Genomic DNA, 19417 nt, shown 5'->3' on the forward strand with positions numbered 1-19417 from the left:
TATATATATATATATATATATATATACATATATATATGCAGAGGGCAAGAAATATTCTCTCACAGTAAGACCATATAGTTTATTTGGACAGTATGCGGTGTAACTGATAAGCACACAGACCAAAAGACTGCAATATAGCTTTCTCTGCCATACTGAAAACTCATCTGCCATGAGAGCACATGGGATTCGCTCAGAGTTTGAAATGAAATTAGCAACAGCACAGTGTCCACCAAACTCACAATTCAATGCTTGTCTAAAATGGTACCAGCTAAATAGCTGCAGCTGACCACACCCTGTGCTTATAGTTCATTCATCTACCATCGTATCTGCGCATGCAGGAATTCACGATACAGCATTTCTCTTTTTTTATCTAAAGATATGTGCAGTCTAGCTTGAATCCATGTCTTTTTTTACTATACCGTGACAATGACAGTACCCTGCGTTCTCATCTGTTGTCTCCACTGTTTGTGTGTGCATGTGTTTATTGGTGGCAATGGCAGGTTGTGTTTTGCATTGACTGTGACACCTCCTTGGCTGTTACTGCAGCAGCTGAATACCTAAGATCAGGGCCATCTGGCTCTAGTAAGACTTGCTTACAGTCCTCTGGGAGTCCTTGGTGAGGGACCGCCGTATGAAGCAAACTCTTGAGACTTGACACAAGTTGCAGCTTCTTGTGGGCTTTTTGTCATGTTTTACTTTCTTTTCATAGATTTTAAGATTCGTCTTTTTTGTGTGTGGGCACAAAGGGGTGGGGGGAAGGCAACATTGCCACTGGGATACCGTCAGCTCATGCTGCTGTGAGGAGATCATGAGGAGTTATCCCTCTTTGTGTGTTCGTCTTTTTATCTCTCTCTGCAGTCTTTTGCCCTGTGATTACTGCTGCAAATGAAGTCTCCCATGAGGCAACCCAAGTAGCAAAAACTGTGATTGATGAAATTGGGTCTGATATTCAATTTTTTTAATGTTAGGAAAAAAAAGAAAAATATGTGCCTATCTTTGAGTTTGAAGTACCCTCAAACAGATGAGAAAAAGGCACAACTGCTGAGCGCTTTTAATAAGTGAGCACCAAAACCTTACCTTAATACACACACACTTGCTGCAACACACAAGAACTGACCTGGACCTTTATATTTGCTGCTTTTTTCACCAGTTGCATTCACAGCCTTATTGTCTTTTCCCACTCTCAAGTGTGTGTCTGTGTGTGTGTGGGGGGGGGGGGGGGGCGGCATCTTAGATTGTTGACCAAGGAACCCAGCATGCTCATTAGCTCATGACTGGTGACTGATAAGCTGATAAGGTATGAGCGATTCGCCATGGCCTCTTAGTACATGTTTACTCCTTCCATAGCAACCAGCTGCTTCCAACTGGTTTGCAAAGTTGCGTCCAAACAAACCACAAGACAGACAAAACCAAAGCGTACCAGGACACACATCTCATATGAACTATGACATGGGTTTGTTTTAGAGTCACAAAACCTGGGCACTTTGTTTCAGTCAAATGTGAGGTCATGTGTGGGTGGGTCATGCAACAGCACAATGATCCCAAGCACACGAGCAAACGTACAACCGAATGGCTGCAAAAACAAAAGACTCGAGGTGTTGTAATAGCTTGGTCAAAGTCCAGAAATGCTGTGATGGCACCTTAAGAGGACTGTGCATATGTAACATCAACGAACTAAAGCAACATTGTAAAGATGAATGGGCCAAAATTCTTCCACATAATGGATTTAGGTCAGCAAAAGTTGCACGCACCATTTCAAGACTAAAAACTCTGCCTGTTTGCCACAAACCTGCACTATGTGGTTCACGTTCAGGGCGCACCCACTATTACCCAAAGAGGAATGGGGCATAGTGAGACTACTGTTTGATTGGGGTGTCTGCAAATTGGCCACTCTCATGCAGGAGCAGGTAATGGCAAATTTTAATGGGATTCGGTGTCCTGATGATTGGTGCACACACAGTCAGTGCACCAATCAAGCGCTGCGATTTCTGAACATCTTGTTATTTGAGAAGAGTAGAGAACTGTGAAATATGTGCTTGGGAGGTGCAGTAATTAGATTTGGTGGGTTGTAGTGGTGCTGGGTGTTTAGCTTTACTGACCACAGAGACGACCAATAGAAAAAGGAACAATCTCAACTTCACCTTTGCTGTCTGTTTACCATAGACACCTTTTTGGCCCTTTCACGTAATTTTTCTAACAATATGCTCTCTGCTTTTTCCTCTCACTCTTCCTGTCACTCTTGTTGTTTTCTTTTGTAACTGAAAAAGAAAATGTGAGAAAGTGCATCGTGTCATAGTGGGCAGCAGCAAATAGAGGGTGTGGATGTCTCATACAGGGGTTGGATCTTGGCTATGATAGCAGAAAAAAAAAGTAAAGAAAAGAATAAAACAGTAGAAAAGGCTAAAAAAGGAGGAATGAACGACTGAAGGTTAGGCTGATGTTACATAAGTTTATGGTATGAAATGTGTGACGCAATCTAATTCAGTTTTTTTTTTTCAACCAAGGCTGCAACAGAAGGGGAGGCGATAAGAGAGAAAACAAAAAAATTCTCCTCCTTGCTTTTCATTTCATCAGTATTCCCTGTACGCACCTAACAAGCGCAAACCCGCATTTAGAGTTGTGAAATATTACCCATAACTTCATTTTTATGTCCCGTCGGGTTTTTGTAACATCCTGAAATGACGTTTACATCTTCTTACTAATATATACAGTTACAGTTGCATACAATTGCGAGAAAAAGTTGGTGTTGTATTGGTTTTAGGAGGATTTCTAAATCGATTATGTGTAAAACGGGGTGTGAGCATCATCTAAGTCACAATTACAAACAAACATAATCCGACAAAGCTAGTAATGCACAAATCAGTTGCTTGGCTACTTGTTCCGGCTTGTAGACTTGTCTTGTTGTGAGTAAGGGTCTACAAAGTCTGGTTCCCTCATCATGACAACTTTCACATTCCCTTAGAAGAGACATGAAGGCGATGCATGAAAGTGCAAAAATCTACATAGTGTTTTCTAGAGACTTTGTGTCTTGGTTATTAGTGTACAGTAAGACAAAGTATGTACAAACGGAATTCACAACTGCTCTCCGTCACAGCAGGTAGTCCTGCAAACATCCCAAAACTTTTTGATGAACAAGTTTCTAGGGAGGTTTTATCCCAGAAGTTTCCACATTGTTGTTTAAATTTCACAGGCCGCTACAGAAAGCATTAATGAAGGTTGGAGTGTAACTGTTTGTGCGACACTAGCCAGACTGTGTGGCTTCGATGAAGTTAAGAGGTCCCGTGGGTTGACTTTTTCTTTCAACCAGTGTTGTTACAAAGAAGGAAAATAAAGACTGTCTGCGAGTGCAGAATAATGTTTGTGTTTAATGGTTGAATTAATGTATTTTACAGGAGGATTTCAAGGCATTGGGCACTCTTGATGAAACATTCATCAAAGCACTGAAACCAGAGCAATTGTGAACAAGAGAAAAGGGAATAGTCTGTTTCCGGAAGTCTCTGCAAGAATGCATGGTACAGATTGGTGCGTGGGACACTGGTGATATGTTTCGCTCTGTTTCTTGTATGCGTGCACAGTATAGAGAGAAACAAAGAAAGGCAACAATTTAGCAGGCAGGCAGTGGCCACCCAGAATTTGTTTGTCAGTATCAGTAAAAGATCTGTTTGTTCTTCCTCTTCCTTTCTGCCTGTGTCTAAAATGACCTTTACCCTCTTCTGCTAGTCCCCAACACTTACTGACTAGAATGATTTCCAAAAAAAGTATTTTGATAACATAAGATGTTTCATACGAGCCACATGTTTGTGTTCAGTTCCTGTGCTGAATGTCAGGTGTGTTTGTTTCTTTGTTATCTATGCTGCCCTCCTGGTCAGGTCTCTCTCAGTGAGATTTTTTTACCTGCATAAATAAAGGATATGCCTTAGTTGACTAAATTATTTAACTCATAAAAATGCATTTTGGTATAGTTTCTTTGTTCTTTATGTTGTTGTTATTCAGCTCTTTTTTAGGATAAATGGATGTACAGACCTCCTCCTTTCTCTGCTGGTATTCTTGAGCAGAGGGCAGGCTTGGCACAAACAACAAATCAATAGGTGGTTGTTCACCACGTGGATGGCCCTCACGCCCCTCTCTTATTGGAGGCTTAAGAAGTTCCATGTTGTTTCCTCACCAATATCCCCCTTTGCTGTCCTTCAGTGACTCCACCACTTTCTTTCACGTCTTGGAAGATTTGTCTCTACCCAAGTTTCACCGTACTCCCCCTTTCACACTCCACACTGGCATTTCTATGCCTATTATCAGCCTTCTTTGTTAGTCTCTCTCTATTTTTCTCTCTTGTTCCAGAAAAATCCCTCCAGGGGAAAAAAAAATCACTGACATATGAGTTTATGGACACTGAATCCTTTGATCCCCTGAACCTGTGATCTGGTAATCAGGTGTGATTGAAGGATAAAGAAACAGAACACAAGCTAAGTGGTAGCAAGACAGATAAAGGAGAAAGAAGGAAAGACAAAATAGCTGGTGTGATAGAGTAGGATAAGACGAAAGAGCTTGCCTCTAGTCTGGGGTGGATGGCTCCTGAGCAGTCCCATCCATTTCACATAATTTCTGTTCAAGTAGAGTGACTGTAGCCACCCAAGACATCTGGGCACAGCCATAATAAAACACTGGGTGATAGAGATGAAGACGGGTAAGCAGACAGGGAGTTAGTGTCTGGCTGATTGGTTTATTACTGGATAGGAATTTCAGATAAATGGATCTCATTTCGCGGCAATGAGTGGGGCAGGAGACTACACTGAAAGATCAGTCTTCTGGGAGGCTTTTACAACTGTAAGCATACGATTGCCCTGGTGATTAAACCTGCGGCCGTTGACTTCTTTCCTCCCATAGGCAATTTCATAATCTGTTTCTTAATAAGACAAAATTGTATTCTAGGCTTTACTAAGCTTATAAGCAGTGAAAAAAAGCAAGATTTTATCTCAATAAAATGAAATACAAAAACGTTCTCTACCGTTTCGTCTTATCTTGCAGCCAGATATCAACCACATACTGAAGCATTGTATAAAAAATGAGTGTACAAGCTGTTACTGTGGGAACAAAAAAGGCTTGGAGGAGTCCACTTGGAATTTTCACGGTGGACCCCCCCAAGTGGACACTTAACCTCAGGTAGTCTCTGGCACTTTTCGGTCCAAAAGCGTCTAATGACCCAAACTCTACTAAGATTCCTCCATAGCTAAACAGGGAATAAGAGGGGAGGACAAGGTCATTCCTGTGGAAACAGAATGAGGAGAGGACTTTTGGAGTGTCCCAGTTCATGCATAAAGACAAGCAACAGGATATGACCCGAACCACCAGCTTAATCCATATACATCAGCCACCAACCCAGGTGACTGCGGTCGTACAACACAGAGGTCGTGCTGCGGGCCCTGCAGGACTGGCAGAGTTGATAAGACCTGAAGTTTTGCATGCCTCACCAGTGTCGTGCTTAGACTTCCTGTGGCAAAAGTTGGATGGGAAGCCTCGCAGTGTGGCTAGTAGTATATTTACCACGGCAGGAGGATAGGCCTCATCTAAGACTGAGTAAAGCAAAGAGAAGACTTTCATGGTTCAAAATAAGTAATGCATCACAAGCAAGAGACATACCAATGCACAATCGTAGCAAATATTTTAACTTGAAAAACCTGGGACTTTATGAAAATTGTTAGAGCATTTCGGTTTGCAATTAAGGGAAAGGTGCACTTATTGGAAAAGTATAGAACAGGAGCACGAAGGCAACCAAAGTCTGTGAAAGAGGCTGTGCAGGACTTAATGATTAAAAAGCTTGTGTTCTGGAAGCAGCCCAGATCCTATTGGATTTAATGGCAACTGTTCATATTTACACAACATTGTGCTCTTTGGCCGTTGAAGGTTAACAACACATCCAACATGTGTCGCTTTCACTTCTGCCCTTTAATGGATACACTCACATTTTCTGTCACATCCTTCCACATTTACTTTCATTTAAGCATCACAAAACGGTGTAGATGGATTGGTCACCGAGTTGTCACATTTTAAGGCATAGCATATTTGTTTTTCCTCAGTAGCAGGTATATTTTACTCGCCACTCATGCATTCTACAGAAGGCTGCTTTACAGAGGGAAATGATACTGAATGAAATTGATGCTGAGGGCCTCAGAGCTCTTTCTTGACAGCCAGATTATCTGCATTCTACCCATAACCTCCTGACATTGTCATCTTCTAAGTGACGTATTTACCCAACATTCCAGCTGCTCTCACAGTAAGCGGCACATCCTTTTTTTCACATCCCAAAGTGACATTAAGTGATTACTAAGCACTCATCTTACTGGTCCTCTGCTCATTTCAAACCACTACATGTTCGTAATTGTTCTTCTGCTCACCAAAGGTGTCCCCAAACCAGTGATTTATGACTTGATTGCACTAAGCTAATGGGCCACTAAGACAATAAACCTCACTCCGATACTCATGTGCTGAATGTTTGTGAGGGACCAAGCAACCAAAGCAAGGAGGACACAGGCAAAAAAGTATCTTCAAAAAGGGTTTTCTTTATTTTAACCCTCAAAAAGTCCAAAATTAACAAAATTCAAAAACATACTTAGCAGGCCCATAAAAGAGGTCAACTAAATATAACTCTACAAAAAGGAATTTACAGAAACTTAAACAAAACAAAGTGAGACACAACTTAACTTACAAACTGACCTAAATCACCTTGTTGTTGAATTGTGCTATACAAATAAATTTGCCTAATTACAAAGACACATGAGGGTAGCTTTTATAATGATTTGGCCAAACCATTTACACACAATAGGGGGGGAAACGAAAACACACACTAATATTAACTAAGCACAGAATAACCTAACTAAACCTAAAACACCCCTGCTCCCGGTAAGCCCATGGTTGGTCCTGCTCAGTCCTCAGCCACGCCTTTTGCCCAGACAGGAAACAGCCACCGCCCAAACCCAGGTAACTCAAAAAAAGAGAAACATAATTAATATAACAAAACATTTTAGAAAAACCACACAATGTTACTATGTGCACGCCTCATAATACCAGTGTTAGGTTTAACCAAATGATTAATGAAAAAAACTGCAAAGCAAACTAATAAAGTAAAAAATGGACTAATTTGTGGCTGATGCCATCACAGTGTTATGGTTGAGTCATGTATGTTGAAAATTTACCGGCTGTCCATTATGGTTATTATGGTTTGTTGGAAATGGGAAACATGATTCACCATTTCCATGCACCATTTTCAAAAATCATCATCATCATCATCGTCATGGAATGATTGAATTAATTAATTAATCCTGACTTGTGATAAAGAATATAAATTCACCTCTCTGGAAAATCACTGCCGTATGAAGACATACATCAGTGCCATAACAATTTGTGTAATACACAACTCTCATTCCCAGGTAGCAAACATTTTGAGTTTTACTTTACGAAGTTCAGTTATCAAGGTGACAGCCTACAAAATTTTCAAAATAGCGTAAAAGCCAGGCAAAAAAAAAAAAAAAGAATTGCCCTAGCCAGTGACTGGCCCATCACCGACAGCCCATGCAGTCGTCCAGCACTTCTTAGTGTCGGTCTTTGCTTTGAAGTTTTGGTATTTGTTTGGGTTTGATTCATTGCTTTGGCAGGAATGGCGCAACGCTGCAGCTCAGCCCTCTCCATCTGTTGTTGTTTTGGCCCAGAGTTGCTTGGCCAGCTTAAAGAACCTTTGTTTCACATGTCAGGAGCACCATGTCTTGATTCCCCTCACACACACCAGCCCTACTCAGACATTGAACCTACAAATATCTGTCTAAAGGAGCAGCCCTTCCACGTATCCAACCAAATCCACAATGACTAGGTTCATCAATGACAATACATATTTTAATGCCACAGAGTAGGTGCTACTGAAGAATGATGGCAAGGTTATCTGACCTTACAAGGGAAAATAGAGAATTCTCAGTCATCACAGACGCTCTTTAAATAGTTTACAAATACTGATTATGACTAAAACATGATTACTAAACTTATCAAGTGTATTATACAGTGTTCCTCAAGTGGTCAGTTAAAAAAAAAAAAAAAAACAAAGTGAAAAAAATGAGTTGAGAAAATGTCCTTTAATGTGTGTAACCAGGCGTCTTTGCCTGTGTTTCTAACGAATAAAACTACGAGATAGCATCACAACATTCCTTAGAACTGAAAACTACTTTTAACAGTTAAACAAGGCTAGTCTGGAATGTGCAAGTCTTACAAAGCAGCACTGCCGACCTGATGTAGTAAACTGACGTCAAGGTTCAGCGTGCCCACTACACCTCCACACACGGTCCTTCCTTCCCATATATGCACACAAACTAAACTAAACCTGACTGGTTGACGTCTCTCTACGGAGAGGCACTTCCTTTAATGGCCCGGGTCCCATCTCCTGTCTCCCCTGGAGTTCGCCTGTCTTACCCAGACTCTTCAGGAGCCTGACAGGACAGAAAGGAGGAGGTGGGGTTGCGGGGGTGGGGGGTGTTTTGTGGGTTGTTTGATAAACTTCCACTTGCTGAGGAAGGTAAACACAATTTTGCCTTTTTCATTTTATTTTTTTTTACATTTTCACTCCACCTCTCTGCTGTGTAGGAAAGGGATCATCGGAGCGTCTATCACGGTGGTTCAGCACATCACCTGTATGACATCTTTTTATAGGCTGGACTCTGGTTTCCAGGATTTTAAAATTGCTGGTGAGGAAAAGATGACGCGTTAGCTTACATTGTTAAAATACAAAAATCAGCCGACACCCTGCTTAGATGGCATTCTTTATGTCTCTGCAATAATAATAAATGCATATATATATTTCATCTATGTTAAATTAGTGAAAATGTGTGATATCAGCTTTGATTTAACAAAAAATGTACAAAAGAAAAATTTGGGGCAGAGGGGGGGTTGTCTTCTTAATTTTGAACTTCTGCTGAATTTAGTGCAACAATTTAAGCTGAAATCTTTAACTTTAGCACTTATTGTAAGTAGTTGTAAATGCAGTAAAAGTATTCTGCACTAAAACTGTATTTACCATGAGAGAAACTTGGTTTGGTGTTATTTAAAGACATCAAAAAACAACCCACAATGTTAAATGGACAAAAACGTCTCTACTTTGCCTGTAATGTGCAGGAAATGAGGCCCCAGTGCTAACAGTGTTAAACTGTTCAGCCTGATGGTAGAAATTGTTTCCTTGTCAGTGATACACTTTCCTTTACTTGACATTGTAAATTTCCTCTCCCTTTCTTATTTTGGCTTTTTTTTGTGAGTCAACCATAGCTGCTACCTGTGGTAGCTGCTGCATATTGTTCCACTTCTTGTCTTTCTTTGGCAAAAATGATGTCAACCTGGTGTTTAGCTCAGTGGTAATGATAGTTTTATAGTTTAGTCTAGGATGTGTTTGGGAGATGCACGCAAGCCGCCACCAACCTTTGTCCACTTACAATTTAGAAGCAATCGGCACAACTCACACTGACAATTTAATGGGATATAGAGCCGCTGTAGGATTCAGTGACACTCTGTGACATTCTTAGGTTACAGTATTTCCTCTCTCCATACACAGCACACGTACAAATGAGTCAACAGTTTGCTTTTTAGCAGCGTCAATGAAAACTGTCTAAAACCAATTTGTTCTTTTTAACCCTTTAACTCCTGAAAACCTACGAGGAGTAATTCAAACTCTTTTTGTCAACTGAGTGTTTTCTGTCATATTTTAGGCCTGATTAAAAAGCCTGATTGTGTTCTGGGTATTCACGGCCAGAAATTTGACCACACAAACCAACTTTGCAGTGCAGTAAGCAATGCTGTAAACATCTTTCTTATTTTAGTATTTTGCATTTCTGAATTTTTTCTTGTTCTGCAATCTTTTATCGCCCGTCTTTGAGTCGTTGGGCTATATTTTGGGAGATTTGGCTGCAAATGTTGCCCTCTGTAGCTCGATGTGCTAGCTGTGGAGAATATCAACAAGACTTCAGATATCTTTCTGGGAACTGAGTGTCTGTAGGAGGAGGGGGGTGTAGAGGTTGAGTGCTGGCTGTATAATAACCATTATTCAGCTGAGATGGCTATCCGGAGAGGGCTATCAGTGCTGGGGCCAGAGACACTGTGATTAGATTTCCCCCGTGTTGCTATTCTTCTTCTGTCCCTTGATCTTTCTGTGCCACTGTTCTCCTTTTGTATATTACTCAAACAGTTCAACAAGAATCTTACTGGTCATAGAACTGATGGCATGTCACAGAGAGATGTATTGAAGAGACGAGAGTTCAGGTTTCTTTCAAAGTTTAATTTGCTTTGGTCAGAAGCTGTGTCTTTGGAAATGTTCTATTATCAAAATTTACCAACTGTCAATTCCAGATGACAGAATTCAACAGCTGTTTTTCACATCCTTTACTCTGCGTGTTGTTCAAAACCCAATAAACAAATTGCTCTGTTGACCAAATGGACTTTACTCCATTTGTACCGCATCTGTATTTTATAAACACACTCTCAGCACACGCCCCTTGTTAATGTGAACAGTTGTGGCTGCAAAGCAGGTGCAGAGCAAATGAAACTGCATTGTTGAGAGTCTGAGCAGCTGGGTCTGCCTATTAGTTAAAGATCTAATTTTTCAGACTCCAGTGTGTGGCTTTCAAAGAGTGCGCCAATGTTTTTCCATCCACATCCACTTTCATCCACTTCCGCTGTCTTTATTATCCCATTTCTTTGCGACTTCTTCGACACACACATGTCCCTTTCTCTCCCATTCTCTCGCTCCTCCCTTCCTTTCCTCTCACTCTGCCTTGCTCCCTCTGTGGTATCAATGCACGGGGCTGCTTAAAGCCTGTGTCTCTATGCTGTGGCGGTAGGTAATCAGTTAACCTCATTATGCTGCTGATGAAATTAAATCATTGCAGTAAGTGAAAATAATAATATGAGTAATAGGTGCGGGGTATGGTGGAACACCCCATGGCATTTGCTGCAGTCCCAGCCAGTCAAGATTTACCTCTCTCTTTCTCTCTCTCTCTCTCTCTTGCTGTAGCGAGCCATCGGTGGAAGATAACCGATGGCTCGGAGAAAAAAAGGGAGCTTTCAAACCACCGATGTTGACATCAGTTAAAAAGTCATATGTAATGTAATATGTCAGCATCCATATGCATATCAATATGCTGACCACCAGCCAGCTTTTGAGCTGCCAGGTGCCTGTTTGGTTTAGGTTTGGTTAAGGTCCTGAAAATTATAAATGTGTATTACACTGCATGGATAACACAGCAGTACTTTGCACTACCTACAAAATGGCAGAGTGAGTTCTAAGGTTATACATTACCTTTTCAGCAAGACTGCTCATTTATCAGTCTATTATATGTTCCCTTTGCCCTAAAAATAGTGAAAGCCAAACCAAATGGCCATCAAATCACATTTCTGCGTCTACTGCAGTTACCTGGTTCGGTATTTATTTATATATTTAGTTTAAGAGATGGTTTGGTAGCAGTGAGCAGTCAGTGGAAATGAGATTAGTCGGGGGACTTATGTGAGTCTAAAGGACAGACCTTTTGGAAGGCTGCAGTTAGCATGGTGGAAAGCAGAACGCAACAGCAGGCGTGAGTCTGCAGATTAACAGCCGGGCGGTGGCTAAGCTAACCAGAGGCTGATTAAAGGCTTTGCACCTGTCACTTGCATAATGATATTAAGTGGTGAAGCAAAATTAAAGACAATTATGGATAATGATGGCATTCAAAAAAAAAGCAAACCACAGACAGGCTACCTATCCCTGCCCAGCTCATTATGAGAGCCAAGCTGCACAAACCATATACATTGTCCTTTTATAACTATGGATTAAACTAATGAACACAAGCAGCATGAAATGTTTGCACTGTACTTCTTTCAGGCAAGCATTGTGCTGTCGTAAAGAAGATGCTTTGCAGTTTGAGCGATGGTTAAAGTACGTCTCCAGGAAATGATTGAGTTAATATAAAGTGTTCTGAAGTTGTGCTTGTGTAGTAAAAGACTGAATTTATATTTGAAAATTCTTGCCAAAATGCGGGGTGTAACAGCAAAGTGTGTCTCGTAGCACTCTGCGAGGCTGTAAGGTGATTGCTGGCCTAACTGACAAAGGTTGCTTTCAGCAAAACAAGAAAAGAAAAAGAAGGAAAAAGAAAACAGCAACATTATCACTGAATAATGCATGTGTGTTGATTCCATTTGGCTTGAGAAGATCTGTCATTTCAGACGGCATACGTCATAGAAGAGTAATTGCTGTGCCATTATGGAGGACTAGCCCTTTGGGAATTCTAGGATACTATCATCCCGTGTCATTGGTTTCCTTCTACCCTTCACAGTCAGGCTGGCTAACCCTAAAGTAACACTCCCTCGATGAGTGATCTATTTATTTTTGCATGGCCGCCTTTATCGACAGAGTCTGTAAGCTTCAGGGGAAAAGATGTTATCAGACTCTATTCCAGGGGAAGCGAGCAACCAAAATACAAGCCTTTTTTTTCTCCAGGAAAGGCTGCCGATGCTGTATCAGGTCAGAGCAGCTAGAACGATAGCACGATCTCTCAGAGAATCCGCTATCCCTGCTTCTTGTTTACTGCTGTTTTCTGTCCTCCCTCGCGTCTCTGTGCACATTCACTCTTGTCTAATAGTGCATGTTTTCAGTTTCATAAATGCTGTCTGTCTAGGTTTCATTCGACACTTTTCACACTGTAAAGACGTAGTTAACGCAATGTGCCGTAAAGATCCGGCAACGTCAAAGGCATCAGATGTAACACGCAGAGAGCAAGGTAGACCTGCTCTTTACAGATATCCTTGTCCAAGAGGCAGAACAAGCTGGAGAAATGCTGAAGTGCAGCACATTTTATGGTATACATGGATCATTGACACACAGAAGATGCTGCATGTGAGAACACGTCCCTATGTCTTTGCTAAGTGATGTGGCTTGCTTTTTGAGCTCTAGAGATTATATAGGGTGATCATCAATAACTGATGGAGAGACTGTGAAAGCATGAAAGGATGTAAATGCCCGCATTCTTTTAAACCGATCACTGAAATATTTATTTTGCTTGACCGACGTCAGCCTTAGTTTAACCGGCTTTGATTTGAGACCCTCTAGTTCTTCTTCTTGTTTTTTCAGATTGTCTGAAGATTCAATATTTCATTTCTAAATGTGAATGCACATAAAACCACTACTCTACTCTCCATATCTCCCTACATAGTGTGTCATATAAATCCATAAAATAAGCGTATGTATTTCAGTTTCTTTTATGTGGCAATTTTACCAATTAAAGCTAAAACAATTCATTATGAAAGCTACGTGAATCAATAATATTCATTATCTTGAAATTCCTGCTGCCTTTTGATTTGAAATGCTTAACTGTGATGACTTAAAGATGTGACAGTAGTGGTTGTGAAAATGAAATATGCCTCGGTCCTGTTAAGGTTTTTAAGGGAGTCCCACCATGATATCACTTGCAAATGGAAAATAAATAATAGCTTTTTATGACTGTCCTTTAAAGGCAGATAGTCAGAGTCTGTGACTCAAGCTGCTCCCCTAATTTCCCTTGATTTAGTGCTTGCAAAATATCCGTGAGACCACCACAGTGTCTGCAAAGTGAACATGAGGTCATCGGCTTGCCGAATGAAAAGCGAGCTAAGTCAGTCAATCTTCTCCAATTTGGGATGTGGCCTTACTCTTCTGAATCATATTACAGCTTAGGGTACTTCCCCCTCAGCTCTCATCAAAAGAGAATTACTCACTACCCTGCTCGAGTCCGGGTAGAGGTCAGGGGATTTGACCCATGAGACTAATTGCCCTAAGAGAGCATGGAGCCTGCATCAGAACGACGATGACAATGAAGAACACTAGACTGTCATGTGTTTAAAGTGAAATAATTACTCAATGGTGCGTGATTATTAGCTGTAAGGATACCACAGCGTTCGTGTGTCTGAATAACAGTCACTGATTAGTGTGATGGCACTTAAATTATCGTGATAATAACGGCAAATATGTTCAACTGTAACTGCCGAACTCATGCACATTTAATGCAGATCTGTCAAATCTGATCAGTTACATCTCTCTGCAGACTTTTTTAATTCCACAGTGGCCATTTTGACTTGTCACAGTAGGGAAAGCACTGGTGCATTAATGATGGCTGAGGGGAGAGGCTCTACTTTTGCAGATGCTGGTTCGCTGTATTTGCTTACTGGCATTCTTCGTGGAACTGCGTCACAGTAGTTCCCTACTGTGACATGTCAAAATGTCAGCCATGAAAAGCGTCTGTTGGTGTCAAGTGTGGGCATTTGGGTTGATAGTGTGGCTCAGATGAACAAATGTCTAAGATTTTCTGCTTAAATAATATGAAATTGGTCCACAATGGTTAAAAAAAAACTATAGAAAGTCTATAGTAAAAGGAGGACTTGTAACCATGGCAACCTAGTGGGTAGCACATGCAGAGAGTTCTAAAGATAAACACAAAATATTCTTAAATCTTGTGGCCTTAACCTAGCCAAAGAGTGAGCCAAATCTTTACTTAAACTTGAAATCTAAACGTAAAAATGAAATCTATTAATAAGCGAATGAAATAACCTCAGAGGACTCACGTGCACTCTCCTGCTCTTTTTTACAGAGGACCTTCTTCCACCAGGCTTCCCTAACATTGACATGGGGCCTCAGCTCAAAGTAGTGGAGCGCACTCGAACAGCCACCATGCTCTGCGCCGCCAGTGGCAACCCTGACCCGGAAATCACTTGGTACAAAGACTTCCTGCCGATTGACCCCACTGCAAGTAATGGGCGAATCAAACAGTTACGCTCAGGTAAGGAAAGCTAAAGCATTGTATTGCTGCTCTGGTTCCTTCTTACTAATGTGAGCCCTCGTTTAATTTCCCAGAACATTTTCGACGGCACGTAACATTGATGTTTTTGCTGTTTTGTGTAAGCTAATGTATGTGTAATGCCCAGTATTTCCTTTTCTGAAGTCAATTATTTTCTCAAAGTGCCACTGAGAACACATGTTCATTTCTCTAGTTTGGGAATGCTAATTATTTCAACAGCCTTTACTTTAATCTGTGACTCGAGAATTCATTCAGCTCTAAATGTATAATCATTACATTGTGCTAAATGTTATGCTAAACAAATGAAAATCACCCAAAAAGGTTTTTTAAATGTGTTGGATGTTGGTCTAATAAATGGAGAAGAGGCACAAAGTTTTAAAGTAAAGCACACAAGCTCTTGTACATGTTAATATAACTGTTGGTCATCATCCAGTAGCTGGTGAGGGAGATGATGTTTTAGAGTGTAACAATGTAGAATGAGGTCAAAGGATTCACAACAACTGTGTCAGGACACAACAAGAGCAAGGTCCATCTTCTACACACTCAGTGGTGGATATGTTGTCTTGTTCCCATTGATTAAACCCCACTGAGAGGCCCAGTAAAGCAAAGTCTAATTATATAGCTAATTAAGTGCAGGCCCGCAGGTGGCTCAGGGCAACAAGGGGTAGATATTTTAGGTCGATGATTTGTCACCATTCGAAAAATCCAATGACTTGTTTGTGTTGTTGTTGCGAATGTAAATCTGGGTAGACGACACTAAATAAAGAGTGTGTTGTCATTCACTTCCTGTCCTAGTTGTGGTCCTCGAGAGCTATGTACACAAAGTAATCAATTGGTCAACTAGCTATTCATGCTGTACCTTACAGAGCAAGTTCACAGTTCTGTATTTTTTATTGGTTCCTCTTTAAATTATTAGTGTCTTCAATTTTGAAGCAGATTGAATTTTAGAAATTTTTAAATTTCAAATTGAGTCCATTTATGTCATGAAATTATTTTTATGCCATAAATATGTAAGTTAAATATCATGCCATGAGTTGCTATTATTTTTTTTTTTACATTCCAGATATTCAAATTAAGCAGTAACAAATAGAAATGTGCACTGAAAGGTTTAATTACACAGTTACGATCACATTTTTGAATTATTGTTGTTTGTTTCTCTCCACCAGTATTTTCTTTAGTCATACTGTATTATACTCATGTCGAGGGCCAGCTTCTCTCAAAAAAAAAAATTCAATTACCTGGTAACCTTGTTAACATGGCTTTTTGAGTTTTGTGCCTCTCTGGATAATCCACAGAGAAATTCAGCTTGGCGTCTATTGTCTAATCTCTGTACCATCTGTCTTTATTTGTTTCATGATTTTTCAATTGTCTTTGTTTGTCCTGTTTAACTGAAACAGAGCTGTTTACTCGTCACTGTTTTTCTGAATGTTTTGTCCATATTTGTGTCTGAAACTCAGATGTGCGTCTGTCCACATCGCAGAGTCTTCAACACGTTTTATATCATTTTGACCAACCAGGAAAAAAAATCACAAGCCAATTAAAAACTGGAAAATTGCACTAATTGTGATATAAAATATAATAATATATATAATATATATAATAATATAAAATAACTTTTTCATAATAAAAAAATCCTCTAAATGTGTTCATAAATTATAAATAAAATGCACTGTGATTACATCTCACTGTAATAAAAACTGCTAACAATGCTGTGGTGGGACAAAACACCAAACCAAACTTTAGCCCTTGGAAAGTCACATTGAACCTTATCTTAAATAAACTATGTTTTTTTCTTTTCCTATTTATCTGTTCTTTCTTTGCTATTTTCAGAAACCTTTGGTAAGTGTCTTGCAAAGCTCAGCAAACCAGCCCACTGTCCTTGAAGCACATGGCATATTTATACTACTGTCCAGAATGCATGATTTCGCTGCTCCTCCTCCACCCTTTCCCTCCAATTCCACATGTTCCCTATTTTTTCTTTCTGTATAGCCTTCATTTTTCTTTACCCTACTCCTCTTGGTTTCAACTATATATTCTTTCACCTCAATACTACAACTGGATTTATAGTAGAAAGACACAGAATGTGTTGAGGAAGCATCATGATTCACCTAGCAGCATATTTTCTTAGTTTTAAGCAGCAAGTCTTTTGAGGTAGCGTCATACTTCATGATAAAGGTAACATGCATGGTAGGTCGTATAAACAGTCCAATTTGGACCCTGTCCACATTATTTTAGTACATGTATCCATGGGATTCCAAGATTACCTCAGAAGTAACGGTATATGAAGTTACCTTTAAGATTTATCCCATTTACAGCAAGACAAGAGGCCCGAAGTAAATAACTGGAATCCAACGCAGTCATTTCTTTGCAGCCTGAAGCATTTCTGGACTTCTTAAAGGGATATATAGCAGGCACGTTTCTCCAGCAATGCACATTGCTTACTGATTTATCTAACCTGTTTTACTTGAACCTCTGTGCTTACAATAAAGCATTGCTTCAAAAGCATTCCTTGAAGGTGCAGCGAGTACTGTCAGGGGCTTGAATTCTTAAACATCAGTGCAGGACTTCTGGAATGCATATTCCAACCCTAACTCGTGCTGCGTAAACCCTCTGGTCTTGGCCAAATATTTTGTCAGGAGAGCATTCTTCTTCTCTTGCCAGATTGGCCCTCTGCTTCACTACTTAACAAATGTCTTGCTCAGACTTTATTGCCCAGACTAGAGGCCAACTGATAGCCTCCTGACTTACGAAATATTTGCAAAAGATATACCCAGTCACTTCAAGCTGGATGTGTTTTACAGAAATTTCAAACTATACGTGCAAAAAGGAGGGGAGACAAGGAAATTACTTTCCCTTTTTTCAGTACCATAGCTCTTATAAGGTTATGTTAGCTTTGGGGGCTTGCTTTTATTCTATAGCTCTTCTGCTGGAAAGCTCAGCAGTCAGACAGGATTTATGGTGATTTATGGCTTGAGCCCCCTAGGCTGCCATCTTCTCATCCCCTTAGCTCTTCTAGTAGCCATCTTTGGTCCCTAATAACTTTTTCTTTTTTGCATTTATAAATGCACTTAAGAAATCCCCAAAACAGAAAACATGTGACAGCCTCAGCCTCCCCTCCAACTTCTTCTGATGTGCTGATCACTGTTGACAGTTTCTGGGGCCTCTCTGTTTGCATCAGGCACACTCTCAAGCCTTGGGGGGGGTAACTCTGGTGGGCCCTCTGCCATAAACGGTGGTTAAAGGGGAAAAGGAAGGGGAGAGAAGCAGGAGAAAGGAGACCATGGAAAGTGAGCCAAAGTCCATCATTTCAAAAACTTTCCCAGCTTCCAGCTTCTGCAAAGAATCTATATTTCCTTCTATTTGGCCTTCATCTTTAAATCATGAAATGTGAATGTTGATTTAAAGTGTTTGCGCTCCCAAAAAAAGGAAAAGATACGGAAAGACGGAAATAGCATCACCACTTGGATGTATTACCGTTGTTTCCAACATAGCTGATTAGCTGACAGACTGGTTCCTTATGTTCCAGTCCCTGCTTTGCTGTCAGAAGCGATATTTGCATCAGGGATTCCAGAGGACCTCCTACAGAGGTGTGTAGGGAGCTTGACATTTCTTCTTATCTTCCTATGTCTCCAGACCTCAGGCCCTCCCTAGCCTTGTCAGCCAGAACAGATTAACTGCGGGGCACAATGACAGTAAGAGGATGGGCAAAAGTGTTCTAAAGATTTATGTCCTTCCTATAATAAAGGCTCAAAATCAGGACCGTGACATTAGATGGCACTTTTAAGCATATATTGAGCTTAGTTAGAGTTGCATGTCACAGGTAAACACTCAAATCCAGTGTCATCAAAGCTGCTGTGAAGAGAGTGGCTCGAACCTCTTCAGGGGTCGTAACAACAGCTAGGTTTTCCCTCCGGCCTGCTGTGACACCACCAGGATCCGAGGCTAGTGTCTGTGGTGACGAGAAGGTCAGCCAGACGCCCTCTTGAGGGTGGCCAGACTCTGACACTCTGCCAATCACGCAACCCTATTTGCCCCCCCACACACAGATGTGTAACATCTCTGGCCAGAGACAATCTGGCCATCTGGTTACAGACTTTAATAATTTTTTAAAAAAATATTCAGAGGATTGTTTAACAAAACAGCTGGGGTGTTCTGTGGAAAAAAATAATGCCACATTTGATAATATGAGGAAGACAGCGGCATGTTGAGATATATTTAGGTCATTGTCACCCTAATCTGATCAACCCCTGGCTGACCAAAGCTTAGATGGGAAGCTTATGGCCATTAGGTTGCATGCCCGTAATACAGGTGGATTTGCCGTTGTAATTGAATATTGGCTGGCCTTGTGGACCCAGCCTGCCTGGCCTTCCTCAACAAAGTTTTAGATTTTCATTCTCATGCCTTTTTATATTCACAAATTAGAAATTGCAAACCACTACAAACCAAAGAATCGCATTTGTTTTCACTCTGTGTGTATTTGTTTCTCCTTTATCCACCATCCTCCTCATTTAACTTATTGTTTTCATCTCCTTCTCAGTTTTTTGTCACACTGGCCTTCATAAGATCCTCCCCTTTTTAAACCTGCTTTATTA

General features: G+C 40.6%; 1 protein-coding gene across 15 annotated transcripts in view; it reads left to right on the top strand.

Annotated features, from left to right (window-relative positions):
* Positions 1 to 19417, top strand: part of ptprsa (protein tyrosine phosphatase receptor type Sa) — a 223126-nt gene that overhangs the window by 118729 nt on the left and 84980 nt on the right. For 8 of the 15 annotated variants that reach the window (XM_005730285.1, XM_005730292.1, XM_005730287.1 and 5 more), the window contains 2 exons: positions 14619 to 14807; positions 16656 to 16664. In XM_005730285.1, coding sequence (XP_005730342.1) covers positions 14619 to 14807; positions 16656 to 16664 — 198 coding nt within the window. The remainder of the gene's footprint in view (positions 1 to 14618; positions 14808 to 16655; positions 16665 to 19417) is intronic. The other 7 variants (XM_005730289.1, XM_005730296.1, XM_005730300.1 and 4 more) reach the window with 1 other exon arrangement.

This window comes from Pundamilia nyererei, unplaced genomic scaffold (assembly GCF_000239375.1).
Source record: "Pundamilia nyererei isolate P.nyererei 1_Seehausen unplaced genomic scaffold, PunNye1.0 scaffold00036, whole genome shotgun sequence".
Lineage (NCBI taxonomy): Eukaryota > Metazoa > Chordata > Actinopteri > Cichliformes > Cichlidae > Pundamilia > Pundamilia nyererei.